Genomic DNA, 17,164 nt, shown 5'->3' on the forward strand with positions numbered 1-17,164 from the left:
GTGTGTGTGTGTGTGTGTGTGTGTGTGTGTGTGTGTGTGTGTGTGTGTGTGTGTGTTGAGAGAGGAGGAGGGAAGGTTTGCTGCCTGGCAGGTGTAGTAGAGGAGAGTTTACTACATTGGGAGTTGCCACCTTTCCTCTTTCATGATGAACCCCACAGGTAGAGCACAGGTAGGTAGCAGAGCAGTCACCTAAGCTGAGGGAGTCTCTGCTCTGAGCCACACTGTGGGCCTTCCTGCCTGAGGATTACCTCGAGCCAACAGGACAGCAGACGCCAAGCACAGAACAAACTCTTTAGAATCTTGGTAATAATGACAGCTGACATCAGGGTGGAAGATAAGAATATCTCACTAAAAATGGAGGATCTGAAGCCAGGCTGAGGTAACACACAACTTTAATCTCAGCACTCAGGAGGCAGAGGCAGGTGGTTCTCTGAATTTGAGGCCAGCCTTGTCTACAGATCAAGTGCCAGGACAGCTAGGAACAGAGAAATGCTGTCTCAAAAACCAAGAAAACAAATAGAAAGTAAGGTCTGGGGTTGAAAAGATGGCTCAGTGGTTAAGAGCCTGACTGCCCTTCCTGAGAACCCAGATTCAATCCAACACCTACGTGGCAGCTCACAACCATCTATAACTCTAGTTCCAGGGAATTCTATGCCCTCTTCTGACCTCTGCAGATGCTAGCTATTCATGCAGTCCACATACATACAAGGAGCCAAAATACTCATACAGATAAAATACAAATCTTAAAAAAAAGCAGGTCCTAGCCGGGTGTGGTGGCGCACTCCTTCAATCCCAGCACTCAGGAGGCGGAGGAAGGCGAATCTCTGAGTTCAAGGCCAGCCTGGTCTACAGAGTGAGTTCCAGGACAGCCAGGGCTGCACAGAGAAACCCTACCTTGAAAAACCAAAAAAAAAAAAAAAAAAAAAAGTAGGTCCTTTGTCCGCTCTTGATACTCAAGGACAAATACTGCTAGTAGATCCTCATCTATTTCTGATCAATATGCTAACCCCTTTTCCTCTAACCATAAAAAATACTCTATGTAAGATTGGCTGATTCAAAAGGGCCAGGTATAGTGACACATATCTGTACTCCTATCACTTGAATGGCAGATGCAGGAGGATCAACAGTTCTGAGTCAGCTGGGCGTGGTGGCGCATGCCTTCAATCCCAGCACTCGGGAGGCAGAGGCAGGCGGATTTCTGAGTTCGAGGCCATCCTGGTCTACAGAGTGATTTCCAGGACAGCCAGGACTACACAGAGAAATCCTGCCTCAAAAAACCAAAAAAAGAAAAAAAAAAAAAAAGAAAAAGAGTTCTGAGTCATCTCGGGCTATATTATAGCAAGTTTAAGGCTAACCTGGGCTATATGAGACCCTGTCTTAAAACAACAGGAGAAGGAAAGAGTGATTAAAAGGGGTTCCTGGATACCTGTGATTCTAGTGCATAGGAGGTAAAGATAAAACTGTCTTAAAGTTTGCCAGCCTGGGCTACATAACAAGACCCTGTCTTCTTAGGTCTGACACACTAGATAGACAAAGGCTTTGTCTAGTGCTGTTCTGCTACATAAGGACAGACGGACACACACACACCACAGCCCTTACCACGTATCAAGTCAACCTGGGCCACAAGGGATTTTATTTTTTAAGATTTATTTATTTTTATTTTATGTGTATTGTACCACATGTGTATATAGTATGAGAAGGCCAGAAGCGGGTGTCAGACCCTCCATTCCAGAGTTAGAGATCACTCGTAGCTGAATCTGGGTCTTCACCAAGAGTACTCTTAAACACTAAGCCATACCTCCAGCTCCCAGTTGCCCTCTTAAAAACACAAAACCAAAAGTCACATTACCTTTTTCATACAAATGGCTCACAGGTCTCGGTTTTATAGCTGGCCAGCTTGGTAGAACCATATGTGGTTTTACTGTGAATTGGCATCTGACTGCATGTAAGTGAAACCACTGATAGCCAGGAAATACAGAGTCCTGTTCAGACCCCCGTGTGCTGGGCTAGTCAGTGAGGTAATGTCGTTTCTGTTTTATCTCAGGGTTTTAGAGGAGAGGCAGGAAGCAGGGCATGGGAAGAAGTCAGCCAGTGTCTAGGATGACCTGTATTCTCTGAGAAGCCACTAGCTTACCTGCTTTTGTGTCTTGAGTTGGGGTTCAGATGGTCTGGAAATGACAGCTGTCCATGCTGTGGGAGAGGTGTCGACTGAGCTGAATCTGGATCTTCTTACCAACAGGTCTATGACATTGCCTTCAGTCGTGCTGGAGGTGGCAGGGACATGTTTGCCTCTGTGGGCGCTGATGGTTCTGTGAGAATGTTTGACCTCCGCCATCTGGAACATAGCACCATCATTTATGAAGACCCACAGCACCACCCCCTGCTTCGCCTCTGCTGGAACAAGCAGGACCCTAACTACCTGGCCACCATGGCCATGGATGGGATGGAGGTAAGCCCTGAGCCTTGACCCTTGACTCCGGTCTGCCCAGTATATTTACAAGAGTAGATGGTGGCAGTTTTATGCCCAGAATATCTTTGGAAATACAAGGAGCTGTTTTTGATTGTCAAGAGTTAGAGTGTGGAGTCTTCCTGGCATCACATAGGTAATGACTAAGGAGGCTGCTACTCATCCTGCTGTACTCAAAGCAGCCCCACCAGTGTCAGTGCACTCCAGGGGCCAGTGGGGCCTAGACTGCAGATCCCATCAGCAAAAGGCCTGTGCTCAGAACCTCCTCCCTGCTTGTGTGGTGAGACAGAGTCTCTGTGGCCCCGACGAGCTTGCAAGGCCGCTGCAAACTCACTGCCATTGCACCGCCTTCTGTGCAAGGACTTCTGATATGGTGGGTGTGGCTTAGTGGCAGAGTGCTTGTCTAGCATGCTCAAGGCCCTGAGTTCTATCCCCAGTACAAATAAAAAGCAACAAACAAACACACAAAACCCAAATGCACATACACACAAAACCCAATAAACTTTTGCTGGCCATGTTAGTACACATCTTTAATCCCAGCACTCGGGAGGCAGAGGCAGGCGGATTTCTGTGACTTTGAAGCCAGCCTGGTCTACAGAGTGAGTTCCTGGACAGCAAGGCCACATAGAGATACCCTGTCTCGAACATAATAAGTAAGTAAGTCATACATCCCTGCTAGAGTAAAGCCAAGACAGAGTGGTGGATCTGCAGCCTGGGACTCAGTGCAGATACCACAGTCACCATGATTCTTGCAGTTCTTCATGCTCGACCCTGTTGTTTGTTCAGCAGCCTCTCTGTTTGGAAATGTGTTTAATAAGGAAGCTGATCCTATACAGAAACTTCATGGACGAGATAAGAGTGTAAGTCAAAGCAGCAGGCGTATGGAGAGCTTGCTGTCCCTAGCCCAGAGTATGCAAGAGCCTTTTAAGCTTAAACAAATGTATGCATATGTTTCCCAGCTTCAAATGTGACGTCATTGAAAAACTCTAGTCCTGAAGAAATAATATTAAATCCATCTGGTAATTTGTCATGAATTAGTTATATAACTAATTTTAAAAATGCAAATAAACATTTCACAATAAAGAAAAAAGGGTTAGATGAGTGACATCTAAATGACTAGAATTTAAACCAAGTCACAGTTACTGGGACTGAATGAAAAACTAGGCCTTCCTAGTTTTGGTGTTCTCGGCCGACTCTCCAGCAGTCGCAGGTAGATGTTCAGACAGCAGCTCTGTGGTCTGCTAGTTCTTATGAGAGAGGTGGATTGTTGGTTGAGAGGATACAGTAGTTAGCCTTGGTTTGGGTACAGTTCATGCCTCAGAGTTCTTACATCACGGATTGTGCATTGATAAGGCACATGAGACCTAACTAAGATGTACAGATTTTTTTGTAGGCCCTTAGCAAAGGTGATTGTAAGATCATCCAAACTCATGTTGCCTGCTCCTGCTTCCCCTTCTCCTTCAGTCTCTTTAGAGTCTCCCAGTCTCTCAGCAAGGAGAACACATGGTCTGTGTTAGCTCATTGTTTTCTTCCTTTCTCCATCAGGAAACCCTATCTGTAGTGTTCTCGGATCCACAAACAAAAAGACCATGCTTACAATGTTGTGTGCACAACAGTGCTTTTCCTGCTGTACTCTGTAATTATTGGGCCTTTTTCTTGTATTTCTGCAGGTGGTGATTCTGGATGTTCGAGTTCCCTGCACACCGGTTGCTAGGCTAAACAACCACCGAGCATGCGTCAATGGCATAGCCTGGGCCCCACACTCATCCTGCCACATCTGCACTGCAGGTAACCACGGTGGGAGGAAGCATCAGGCCAGGTGACCGTGGTGGGTCTAAGGCTTTGTGTTAGTTTTGTTATTTATTCTGTTGAGACAGGGTCTCGCTGGATAGTGCTGCCGGATTTATCAGGCTTAGCTCCAAATGGCAGCAATCCCCCTGCCTCTGCCTCCAGAATGTTCAGTTACAGTCATGTGCCACCACACCTAGCAAAACACATTCATTGGCACTAGCTCAGGTTTTTTATTTTCCTATGGTGCTGGGGATTGGATCTAGAACTTTGAACGTGATAAAAGTTACTCTATCACTTAACTGTGTTCCCAGTCCCCATTGCAGGGATTACAGGCGTGGATAGAATTTTTTTTTAATGTTGTATGTTTATAGCACTGTATGTCAATCATCGGTACAACTCATTGAAATGTAAATGTATATAAACTGGGGACAGTCATCAGAGAAGCATCTTTAGCCACACAAGTATTTTTAGTGGCTGACAGTGACATCATAGTTTGCAATCATTGTATCTCGTCGTGTCCTTCCCTGATTCCTGACTGCAATGTCCTGATCTAATTCTCTAACCCTGGTACAGTAAATGGAGCTTAAGGACACCTGGGATGTGAAGTCAGGACCTAGATTTGGTCCTCATTGGCTACATGGCATGAAGGAGCAAGTCTGGTGACATTCCTAAATCTTGGTTTCCTCTTCTCTAAAATAAAGCCCCTTTCACAAAGTTTTGATGAACAAATGTTTTGCAAATTGTGACTGCCTCTCCAGATGCAAGATTGTTACCCCGTTGCCTGAGCTATGACATTCTTGCTTTTTCCCTAGCGGATGACCATCAGGCCCTCATCTGGGACATCCAACAGATGCCTCGGGCCATTGAGGACCCTATCTTGGCCTACACAGCTGAGGGAGAGATCAACAATGTGCAGTGGGCCTCCACTCAGCCTGACTGGATCGCTATCTGCTACAACAACTGCCTGGAGATACTCCGTGTGTAGTGTTGGTGGCACCTCACGTATCCGGCAGGGGCTTGTGTGCTTCAGCCTCTGCCTCCTTCCCTCCCCATGTAAGAAGAACATGTTTCCAGTGGCCAGTATGTCTGTTGTTGCTTTACACCCACTGTGTTCAGAAGCTGCTGTAGAAGTCCAGGCCAGTTACCCTGCTGTCTGTGTTGGACTGTGCTGTGTGGCGCCACTGCAGCCCAGGGCTGGGTTTTAAATTTTCACTCCTTTCCTCTTCTTTGCTTCTTCAATTAAACGTTTCTGTATATTTGTTTGTCAGCTGTTGTGTTCATAAACAGTACAAGCACTGGCTCTGTCTGTGTCCACCTGCCCATGTCTGTCTGTCTACTGCTGAGGCAGTCGTCTGTCTCGTGTCCCCATCTGTGTCGTGCTAGCACTTAAGTGGGAACAAAGGCCAACTTCAGATTGTCTTTCCTCCTGGCACCAGTGTCTTTTAACCTCAACTTTGTATGTTTTTTATCTGTCAGGCTAGTTTTTTTATGAAAAGAATTTAACCTTTCTGGTTTCTTGATTTCACAGGTTTCCCTCTTTGTACCTTCCTCTCTTCCCTCAGTGCCTGCAGGGTACTGGACCCTAAACCCCACGAGCAGTTTGCTTTCCTGAGTCACTGCCTGTGGGGCACAGCCCTGACCCCTGACCGGGAGTTGACAACTGCGCTGGTGCTCTGAAGTCTACTGACTCACCAACCTTTCTCAGCCTGGGTCTCCTGAAGGCCCTCGGAGGCCCCAGGAGACGCAGGAGGCTTCTGTTCCACCCTCAAGTTCCTTTCTCTGGCTTCGCTAATTGAGTACCCTGTGGGGCTGAGATAAGCAGTTGACTAGGGGTCATGATGAAGGAGAATCATTATTATATCACGTTTCCAGTACCTGGTTTCAGAATCTATTTTTCCAGTTTCGAACTTGAACGATAGGCAAGAGAGATCTCTAAGCTTCTGTGTTTCTGTTTGTTGAGTTTCCTCTCTCTGGTGGGATACTGGCCCATCTTTGAATTGAGTGCTCTGAATAAGAGACTTCCTGGGAGGTACTGTCTGTGTTTGACCCTGAACAAGATCTTTGGACTGAGATAGACACCCTCTCCTCAGTGTAGGTTATGAGCAGTATTGGACTTTGTAGGCTGCAGTTGGCCTAGCTGACTTACAGGCCTTGTGTGTCTGTTTCCGTTATGTGTTTGGGTTCCACAGAGGGGACTAGTATGTGGTTCTGACTTTAGATGAGTCCCCGGCAGAGTTGGGAACATGGTCTAGGAGAGTGTGCCTGGTTTAGAATCGGCTGAGCTGCTTGCAGGTTTCTTAGACGCTCTGGTATGAGGAGCAGCAGGCCTGAAAGCTGATGGGGGGTTTCGGCCATTCATGTTGACTCATTCTTCTGGGAGCATAGACTCTCTGGCAGGGTCTCTGCTTGTTTCCACAGCTGATGTAGTTGTATGCCAAAAGTCTTAGATTTAGCTTCACTCCGTAGGAGCTTGTCCCAAAGGAAAGGCCTTTTCAGTCCAGGATTTCTCCTTGGCCTTCCCAGTCTGTCATTCTGATTGTGTCTCTGGCTGGCCAAATGCTCGAGGTTAATGTTCCTGCACTAACCTGCGGCTTGTCCTGTATCAGTTTGTGCTTACCTCTGCTCTTTGTGGCATTTGCCAGCTAGGTACAGACCCCTCAAGGGTAGCAGGCTTGCTGATGGTTGCTGCTGTAGGAGCCCTCAGTTTCTTCCTGGGCTGAATCTACAGTAGAAGTCAGGGTGGTCGCAGGGCCTGTGGGGAGCACCTGTACTGGGGAGCGCCTCTGTTCTGGGTGGAGCCTCTGTCTTCTTTTCCTTTAGCTTGGGCTGAATGATGGGATTTGTCAACTAGAACTTGAAAAGTTTTAAAAGGTTAGCAGCAGTTATTAGAATACATTTGTGTGCAGTATCTGTGCTTTGGAAACCAACCACGTGATGATTTTTCCCTCGCTCTGTGGACACTTGTCGACTTTCTTCAGTCTTCCTTTTCTGCTCTCCAAGTGGATTGGGTAAGACTCTTGCTATCTCTGTCTCCAAGCACACATGCGCCCACCGCTGCAGGGCTGTTGGTATTTGAAGTCTCTCCACCATATGCACAGGCGGCCCCTGTAGCCGAGGAAGAGGTTCTGTAGGCATGAGATGCAGGACGTCCATAAGTCTGCTGTCTTCCCTGAAGCACAGCTCTGTTAAAAGTTTCAACGCCAGTCTCTTAATATTGCCAGTTCTTAGCCTGACAGTGAGGTGGGTCAGTATCTCCATATCTGTCCTCTGGGCTCCAGGTTCTGGTGTGGCTACAGTGCTATTTTGACGTGGTTTTGGCAAGCTAAGCTGGAGGCTCTGGCCTGTGTTTTCTGTGTCTGCTGTATGGGAGGCTGCATGGTCGGTCAGACTAGCAGAGAGCTGAGCTGGTGAGTGGGTCTGAGGCTTGTGGGCTTGTGCTCTTAATCTCTCTCCTGGCCTTTGAGGCTAGGGCTTGAGGAGGAGTGACACAAGACAAGTGGGTGGGGACTTCCTATCAAAATCAGAATTAGGTCAGATATCTGGTGACAGCCCAGGAAGAAAGGGAAAAAAGGCAGAATCCTACAGTGTTTTGATGATGGTTACAACTAGAATTTGGTATTTTAGGGTAGAGGAGAAGGAAATACTAGAGAACACAGAGAGTCTGAGGGGGGGAAACATTCAGATGGTCTGTCTCATAGCTGTGGAGCACATCTGTGCCTCAGCCTAGGTTGGCCTTCCTGCATCATTAATGAAGCTTCTGTATCATTGGGTACCAGGAAGTACAGTTGGGCGGAGAGACCTTCTGGCAGCAGCGCTGCCATAGGGATGTCTGGTGGTTAAATTCTAGGTATTGGGTATCCTGTGACAGTACATGATGACACTGTTTGAGACAGGTTCTTTCATTGTAGACCAGGCTGTTCTTGAACTGAGTGCTGGGATCACAGGCATGAGCCACTGCCCCAGCATCTGTGCTTCTTCCCCAACACAGGCCCTCACAGGCTAGGCGAGTGACCTACCACTGAACCACACCCTCTAGCCCCTTCCTTTTCTTTCCTTTGTCCCTTTCTTATTACCTTGCTACTGTAGAATGTTCTCCCTGATGCACTCTGTGCCCTCGATTCCTAGGCCATAAGGAAATGTAGGATGGGGGGTGGGGGGATACCAAACATGGTAGGCAGTCCATAACTGCACTCTACTTTCCCCATTGTGAAATAGGGCAGGTCCTTTGATTGCCTGGCTCAGGCTAGAGTACCATTGCAGTAGAGGCCTCAGGATGAGGAAGGTGGGGTCTATTCAGCATTTGGGTTTCCTGAGAGGAGAGCAGTTACCCTGAGCCAGGATTTCCCAGCGTTGTCCTCTGCTGTGAGGCAGCAGCTGAGTGTCTCACATCTCCGATCTTGTTCACCTCAAGCCGTCTACATTCTCTCTTTCTCCCATACTGTCATTGCTGCTACTGTTCAGAGTCAAGCATGTGGTGTTACAGAATGAGCAGGTCTTCTTGGGCTGCTCTCTGGATGTCACTTTAAATGTGGAAATGTGCGGATGCTTTCTCCAAGATGCTTAGACTGATATGCCAGCCAGAAACAGTAAGCTAAGAGAAGCTTGAACTCCAAAAGAATGATGTTGACCGTCTGTGTAACAGCTGGAAAATGTGCAAGCACCCGCCTCTGAGACGACAGCTCAGGGAAGCCGAGCTGTACACCTGCCTCTGAGACAACAGCTCAGGGGAGCCGAGCTGTACACCCGCCTCTGAGACGACAGCTCAGGGAAGCTGAGCTGTGCTCTCCACCATTGGAAAGAAATGTCCTCCCTTGGGCTGACTGTGATGTACGATGTGTTGTGGAAATCGTTGAGCTGACGCTTTTGTCAAATCTGAGTCCCTTGCTTTGATCCCGTGTGTGTTATGATCCCTGTCAGTGACTTCCCCTGAGTGTGAACTATAGCATGATTGTATAAACCTCTATGTAGAAAATGGAGATTTCATGTTCTACAAAATGTTAAGCTCTAACTGATCCATTTCTGTGCTCTTTATAGCCTCATGTGTATGACCTTACTTTCTTATATATTTAAACTTTCCTTCTGTTCTAAAGCTTTTGTGGTATCCTTTGTTCAGGTGGAGAGGAAGCTGTCCCTTTGCAGAACTGTACTGTAACCATTTCTCCTTTATAAATATTATTTTCACAGGGCTGATTGTATACAGGGCTTATAATAAAAAAATTAACACTGTGTTGTGAACGAGCTGCGGTTTCTCCATTGGAGGTGACTTCAAAAGCACCTGAGGGTGGAGTGTCCCTTCTGTGACCTCACTTCCTGGCACGTGACTTCTAACCTCAGTTTTGTCCTGTCTCGGCCCCGTATAAGAAGTACCATATTTTCTGCCCATCATACTTTGTAATAAAACTTGAACATGTATAGATTGAATTTTTTCTTGTGATGAATTCAGTTCTCGGTTTGTACCTGTCTGTGGTCACGTTTCAGAGGTGCTGGGAGGGCATGAGGCCCCACTGCGGCTCCACACAGCATCTGAAAGCCCAACTCGTCACCTCCTATCTCCAGTTTGCTTACTCTCTTCTTAGTCAATTAAGAAAACATGGACACCTTCTTCATGCCAAGGGCCATAACCCTCAGACTGCTTATGCTTTGCCAGAGGGACAGCCACAGACTTGTAGTGTTCTGCAGTCATGGGGCTGTGTCCAGGAGCCCTGAGGCCACTTCTGTCTGGATGAGAACCAGAGTGGGTCAAGAAGATGTCACAAGAGGAAAGCTGTCTGACTTGGGTTTTGAGACTTGAGGACTTCTCTGAGATTGGGAATGGCACTTAACACAGAGAGAATGCAGATTTATGGAAACGAGAAAGTGTAGACATACTCAGAGACTCGCAGGTCAGTGGGTAGCTGAGGAATGGGAGGAAGTGTGACTAGAGAGGAAGCAGCAGCCGGCTCAGGGAGAGTCTTGTACTTTGTAAAACTTTTAGATGTTAGCTTAGTTGAGACTTTGGAAAACACAGAGGTTCATCAGGGTCTGTCTTGCTTTTTAATTACTTTCCTGAGACAGGGTCTCTATAACTGGACCTAGTATTTTTTATATCCTCTTACCTCTACCTCCAAGGTGCTGGGATAACAGATATGTGCCACCACATCCTGTTTATGACATGCTGGAGATGAAACCCGGGGACTTGTATGTGGTAGGTATAGTGGGGCTCTCCAGAGAAAAAGCACTGATAGAATGAATGATGTGATGAAGAGACTGATTAACCTGTTCACACAGTAGGGCCGGGTAGTCCAACAATAGCCATCTGCACATTAGGCCAAAATCCCAGTACCCTCTCAGTTCACAGGCTGCCAGCTTGAGCAGTCCTGTTCTGGCACTGAAAGCCTGAGGATTCCTGGACAGCTCCTGGTCTTTAGTGTCGGGACAGGAGAGCAGCAGCAACAGTAAGGTAGATGCACTTGCCAGCCAGGAGGGAAGGGCAGCAGGCAAAGCAACACTGCTCCTACCCACAACCCCCAGGTCTCTGTATCAGGGTTGCTTGGGAGAAGGTCTTTTCTTCCTCAGTTAACCTTTCCTAGAAATGCCCTCAGAGAAACATGTCTGTGAGATGACTCTAGATTAAATCAAATGGATAACCTTTTTTTTTTTTTTTTTTTTTTTCCCGAGACAGGGTTTCTCTGTGTAGCCCTGGCTGTCCTGGGACTCACTTTGTAGACCAGGCTGGCCTCAGAAATCAGCCTGCTTCTGCCTCCCGAGTGCTGGGATTAAAGGCGTGCGCCACTACCGCCCGGCTGGCAAGCACTCTCCTAACTGAACTATTTCCCTAGTACCCCTCCTTCGGTCTTGCTGTGGACACCTGTCTGGGTTTGGCACTCAGTGTGTAGACCAGGCTGACCTTGAACTTGCTGTGGACACCTGTCTGGGCTCGGCACTCAGTGTGTAGCCCAGGCTGACCTTGAACTGTCTCGGCCTCTGTGGTTATGCTTGGCTTGCATATTAGAAAGATAAGCATGTATGTGTGTGCACACACACAGACACATCTAAAGTGGGAAGAAGGTTGATTCAGCATGAGAAGATGCTCAACTCCAGTAGTCATGATGGACAATTAAAACTACTATGGGATGGATGCTGGGCATGGTGGCACATACCTTTAATCCCAACTCTTTGAAGGCAAAAGCAGGCAGATTTCTGAGTTTAAAGTAAGCCTGGTCTACCTTGTGAGTTCCAGGCTAAGCCAGATAGCCTGTCCCAAAATAACAGCGAGGGCTGGAGAGATGGCTCAGCTGTTAAAGGCTAGGGTCACACCCAAAAAACAAAACCCTCAAAGTAACAACAAAGACAAAATTAAACACCATGAGACACTTGACACTCCTAGAATGGGTATAGCTATGGAGAAAAAGATATTCAGTGATTCTGTGGAGAAATCGAACCCATGCCTCTCAGCCAAGGAATGTCTAAGTAAAACGTTCATTGAATGGAATATTGTTTGGCCATAGAAGGAAATAGTGATGCATGATGCAGTCAACTGAAACCTGAAAACATGCTGTTTTAGTCTCCTTTCTACTGCTATGGCAAACACCATAAGCCAAATCACCTCGGGGTGGGAAATGAGGCACTTGGTTTACACTTCTGGATCATGGTTCATCATTGAGGGAAATTAAGAACCAAACAGGAGCTTGAAACAATCCTCAGATGGTATGCATGCATTCTTCTCTCTCTCTCTCTCTCTCTCTCTCTCTCTCTCTCTCTCTCCTCCTCTCTCCTCTCTCTCTCCTCCCTCCCTCCTTCCCTCTTTCTCTTTCCCTTTCTCTCTCTCGACTTGTGAGACTTGTGCATAGCTATTTTTTCTTCCATTTTTTAAAAACATGTGTCTGGGGGGCTGGTGAGATGGCTCAGTAGGTAAGAGCACCCGACTGCTCTTCAAAAGGTGCAGAGTTCAAATCCCAGCAACCACATGGTGGCTCACAACCATCCTTAACGAGATCTGACTCCCTCTTCTGGAGTGTCTGAAGACAGCTACAGTGTACTTACATATAATAAATAAATAAATCTTTTTTAAAAATGTGTCTGGGTATTTTTGCTTGCATGTGTGTCTGTGCACCACTTGCATGCTCTGTAAAAGCCAGAAGAGGGTATTGGGTTCCCTGAAATTGGAGTCATAAACGTTTGTGAGCCTCCACTTGGATGCTGAGACTCAAACCCAGGTACTCTGGATGAGCAAACAGTGCTTTTAACCAGCTTGCCATCTCACCAGGACCTTAGCTTTCTTACCTAGTGCAGGACAACTGCCTAGGGACAGTGCTGCTCACAGTGGTCTGAACTGTCCTGTAAAAATAAGATTTGTACATGAAGACAGTTCCACATACCAATCTCATTTGTTAATTCCTCACTTGAGGCTTTCTTCTCACAGGACTCTAGGCTGTGTTGGGTTAAGAAAGTGAAGTAGGTGTCTTAGTTACTTTTCCTGTGAATATATACCATGACCAAGGTAGCTTATGTTTACTGATGCTTATGGATCCAGAGGGTTAGAGTCCATGATCATCATGGAGGGGAGCATGTCAGCAAGCAGGCAGGCAGGGGAGCAATAGTTTTTTTTTTTCAAGGTGTTCCATGTGGGAGAGGTTTATTATGTGGGAATGTGGGAGGGCAGCGAAGCAGGTAGGAAAGAGAAGAGAAGAGAAGAGAAGAGAAGAGAAGAGAAGAGAAGAGAAGAGCGAGCAATAGTTAAGAGCTTACATCCATCCTGATATGTGAGTTGGAGACTGAGACCCAACTGGAATGGTGCGGGCTTTTGGAATTCCAAAGTCCACTTTTAGTGACACACCTCTCCCAACATGGCGACACCACCTAATTCTTTCCAAAGGGTTGTGCTAACAGAGGACCAAGCATTCAAACATAGAGACTTATGGGGGCCAATTCCTTTCAAACCACCACACTAGGATGTTTTCTAAATGAAATGTTTTCACTCACAAAGAACACATACTATATACTTCCATTACTATGAAATGCTCAACAGAGGCATACCCATGGAGCCAGAAGTCAGCTGTCTGGACCTGTGATGACTGAGGAGAAGAGAGACTGCTAATGAGTACAGAGTTTCCTTCAGAGTAACAAAGAGGCTGTCAGGATGATGGATACATGGTGAATATACTAAAAATCATTGCACACGTTACATGGGTGTCCTGTATTATTTGTAGAGTGTCAATCAAGCTTAAGATCAAAACAACTACTGAGTATGGGAATTACAGTATTGTGGTATCATAAACATTTTGATGTAAAGAAGGTAAGTGCTAGGCCAGCAAAATGACCTAGCATATAAAGGCTCCTGCCACCAAACCTGACAACCTGAGTTTGAAACCTCTCAACAGGATTCACATGATAGAAGGAGAGAACTGACTGCCACAAGTCACACACACACATTAATTAATTTAAGAAAACTTAGCTGGGCAGTTGAGTTGCAGGTTTTTAATTCCAATGCTTGGGAGGCAAAGACAGATGGATCTTTGTGAGTTCAGGTCATCCTGGTCTACAGAGTGAGTTCCAGGACAGTCAGGATGACACAGAGAAACCCTGTCTTTTAAAAAAAAAGGGGGGGGGGCTGGTGAGATGGCTCAGCAGGTAAGAGCACCCATCTGCTCTTCCAAAGGACCTGAGTTCAAATCCCAGCAACCACATGGTGGCTCACAACCATCCATAACAAGATCTGGCAACCTCTTCTGGAGTGTCTGAAGACAGCTACAGTGTACTTACATATAATAAATGAATAAATCTTTTTAAAAAAAGGGGGGACGGGCGTGGTGGNGCANNCCTTTAATCCCAGCACTCGGGAGGCAGAGGCAGGTGGATTTCTGAGTTTGAGGCCAGCCTGGTCTACAAAGTGAGTTCCAGGACAGCCAGAGCTATACAGAAACCCTGTCTCGAAAAATCACACACACACAAAAAAGACACCCACACACATAAAATATAATCATTGAAGTTTTTTTAATGGGTGTTTGTCTGCAGCATGTGTGTGCAGTACCCACAGAAGTGGGAGGAAGGCATTGGATCCTCTAGAACTGGAGTTACAGAGGCTGTGAGCCACTGTATGAGTGCTAGAAGTCATACCTGATGGGTTTGCAAGAGCAGCAAGCGCCTTAAATGCTCAGTCATCCCTCTACCCCCCCCCCCCCGGAGCTGAGTCCTGAAGAATAATTTCAACAAAAGAGGCAAAGAATGTGTACTCAGTCCCGGTAGCAGTGTCTCAGGCTTTTAGTCTCGGCACTCAGTAGGCAGAGGTGTATGAATCTCTGAGTCAGAAGCCAGTATGCTCTACACAGTAAGTTCCAGGACAGCCAGGGCTCCACAAAGAAACCCTGTCTCAAAAAACAAAACACGGGCTGGAAAGATGGCTCAGCAGTTAAGAGCACTGACAGCTCTTCCAGAGGTCCTGAGTTCAATTTCCAGCCCCCACATGGTGGCTCACAACCACCCGTAATGAGATATGATGCCCTCTTCTGGTGTGTCTGAAGACAGCTACAGTGTACTTATGTATAATAATAATAATAATTATATATATATATGTATATATGTATATAAAATCTGTGTCTGTGACCTTCCCCTCATCCTGCTTATTCAAGGAAACAGAAAGTAAAGAACTTGCCCAAGGTTGCACTACTAAATGGCAGAAACACACTTTGAATTCATCCAGTCTAACTTTAGAGAGCAAGACTTCAAACTGCCCTCACACTGTCCTGCTTTTTTAATGTGTTAAGCTCTTGAGACTTAATTCACCCCCTGGAGAGCTCTTTAAAAAAGTTTCAAGCAGATGCTACATTGTTTTTTCTTTATTTTTCCATAGTGTCCTTTTTCTCTTGTTTTCTCTGCCAAGAGAACCAATGGAAGGAACTGGAGAAATAGCTCATCAGTTAAGGATATTGGTTCCCCTTCCAGAGGACCCAGGTTCAATTTCGATTCCCCACGAGACGGCTCACAACCATGTATAACTCCAGTTCCAGGCTTTCTTGATGTCCTCTTCTGACCTCTGCAGACACCAGGCACATAAATAGCGCGCACAGACATACATGCAGTCAAAACAACCATACACATATATTAAAAATACTTAAACTAATTTTAAAACAATAGATGGAAAACAAAGATAGCAGTTTGACTCAAAGGCTGGCCTGATCTTTTGTCCTCTCCCCCAAATTCTGCGATTCATCTAACTGTCCCCAAGCTATCTCTGTGGGTTTTGAAGTCAATCATGATTACAGTTGCTAGTTACATATTGATTTTACTCAAACTCCAGGGGTTTATGCTGTATTTTCAACTCTCCAGTATGGGTTGGCAAAACAGGCAATGCCATCCTTGTTTACAGAATTAAAATCTATATCAGAAAGTCTTAAATGACTGGGCAAATCGCTTCTCGGCTGGTGACGTAGTAGCTTATTTTGTTTGTTTTTTGTCGTTGTTTGTTTTCATTAAAGTTTTTGCTTTTTTGTTTTGAGACAAAGTCATATGTCAAGACCCTTCCTTTGGCTCTCAAGTGCTGGAATCACAGACATGTATAACTGCCACGCCCGGCATTTAGGACTTTTTGTTGTTGTTGTTGTTTATTGTTTCCTTTTTTAAAACAGGCAACCTTGGCGGCGGTTTCTCCACCTGTAAAATGAACCGACTGAACTACATATTTCTTTTTCAACCAAACAATTCTTATCCTGGACTTGCTCAGTTAGGAAGGAAAGTCGGTCACCCGAATCTCTCCTGGAAGGAAACCTGTCGTTTCCAAGCAACCGGGAGCGATGAAGGGTTGCGTCACTCCTGGCAGGGGTGGGGTTGGAACGAGTACCGCGAGGCAGCGGAACCGACTTTGCAGGATCCCGGAACGTAGTTTTGCGACGGACCAGGCAAAGGAAGTGTTCTGCACCATATAGGGTCCCCGCGCCCGGCTCCTTCGCGGTCACTCAAGGCGGTTCGGCGTCAGGAGGAGCCGAGCCTCTGAGTTTCTGGAGATTTGTCGCAGCGATCTGAACGCCCAGACCGGGTTGTCCCGGGGCCGGACTAGACAGGCTGATTCTGGCTGCTCCTCTTTGCACCTCTCAGCCCCTTGTCGAAGCAGATGATGTCTTGGGCTGCCGCCAGCCTGAGAAAAACCGCTGTCCCGTGCTTTCGTGTGCGGTGTCTCGGGTTCCGCGTGGGTCCTTGGAGCGCCTCCCAGCATGCAAACCCCGGCTGCGGTGCAGCTCCCCACAGGACGCTGCATGTCAGCGCGACGGCCTCGGCGGGACACAATAAGTGGTCTAAAGTCCGGCACATCAAGGGCCCCAAGGACATGGAAAGGAGTCGAATCTTTTCTAAACTCACTCTCAGTATCCGCCTGGCGGTTAAAGGTGAGAGGCTGGCAGTCCTCACTGCTGGTCACTGAAGCCCTTACGGTGCCTAAGGCTTCACTTAGGGCCGTCCCCCAACCCCCAGTTGTCATAGCTGTCCTACTTATAACCCTCAAAGCAGTTACGTACACTGGATATTCCTGTTTTCCTTTCCAAAGACCTTCAGAGACCCGCCCTTAGAAAGATAGAAATGACTCCATCTAAGTCTATAGTTAGAAGGTACTTCATAGAAATACACCGAGGCCTCGAACCAGACCAATAACTCATTGCAATGAACATTTGTAAGTGAAGCTGTTGGGACAAAAGAATATCCAGTGTGACACACCACAACGCATTGCAGCTTCTGCTTCTACATCAGAGATGGGTTTTGTTTAGTTTAGGGGAGGGAGATTGCGAGTGTGGAGAGGATGGATCTGGAGGGGTGACAGGATCAGTGTGAGATTGGAGTGCCTGATGCGGAATTCACAAAGGATCGATTTAAAAAGTTAAAGATATTTATCAAGTAAAATGACTGGAGCCGGGCGTGGTGGCGCATGCCTTTAATCCCAGC

The 17,164-nt window shown here is 46.7% G+C and overlaps 2 protein-coding genes across 3 annotated transcripts in view; both read left to right on the forward strand.

Annotated features, from left to right (window-relative positions):
- Window positions 1-9,679, forward strand: part of Dcaf7 (DDB1 and CUL4 associated factor 7) — a 23,893-nt gene extending 14,214 nt beyond the window's left edge. The window contains exons 5-8 of one of the 2 annotated variants that reach the window (XR_003845158.1): window positions 2,240-2,449; window positions 4,138-4,255; window positions 5,071-5,311; window positions 5,787-9,679. Coding sequence is in view for 1 of the 2 variants with exons in the window: in XM_021212297.2 (XP_021067956.1) it covers window positions 2,240-2,449; window positions 4,138-4,255; window positions 5,071-5,243 (501 nt within the window). In the remaining variant the exon portion in view is untranslated. Of the gene's footprint in view, window positions 1-2,239; window positions 2,450-4,137; window positions 4,256-5,070 lie in introns of both variants that reach the window. The other variant, XM_021212297.2, reaches the window with a different exon arrangement.
- A 6,480-nt stretch (window positions 9,680-16,159) lies between these two features.
- LOC110332180 (translational activator of cytochrome c oxidase 1) overlaps window positions 16,160-17,164 on the forward strand; it is an 8,889-nt gene continuing 7,884 nt past the window's right edge. Inside the window, exon 1 of the mRNA XM_021213257.2 lies at window positions 16,160-16,614. Coding sequence (XP_021068916.1) covers window positions 16,344-16,614 — 271 coding nt within the window. The 5' untranslated portion in view covers window positions 16,160-16,343. The remainder of the gene's footprint in view (window positions 16,615-17,164) is intronic.

This window comes from Mus pahari, chromosome 14, assembly GCF_900095145.1.
Source record: "Mus pahari chromosome 14, PAHARI_EIJ_v1.1, whole genome shotgun sequence".
NCBI classification, from domain to species: domain Eukaryota; kingdom Metazoa; phylum Chordata; class Mammalia; order Rodentia; family Muridae; genus Mus; species Mus pahari.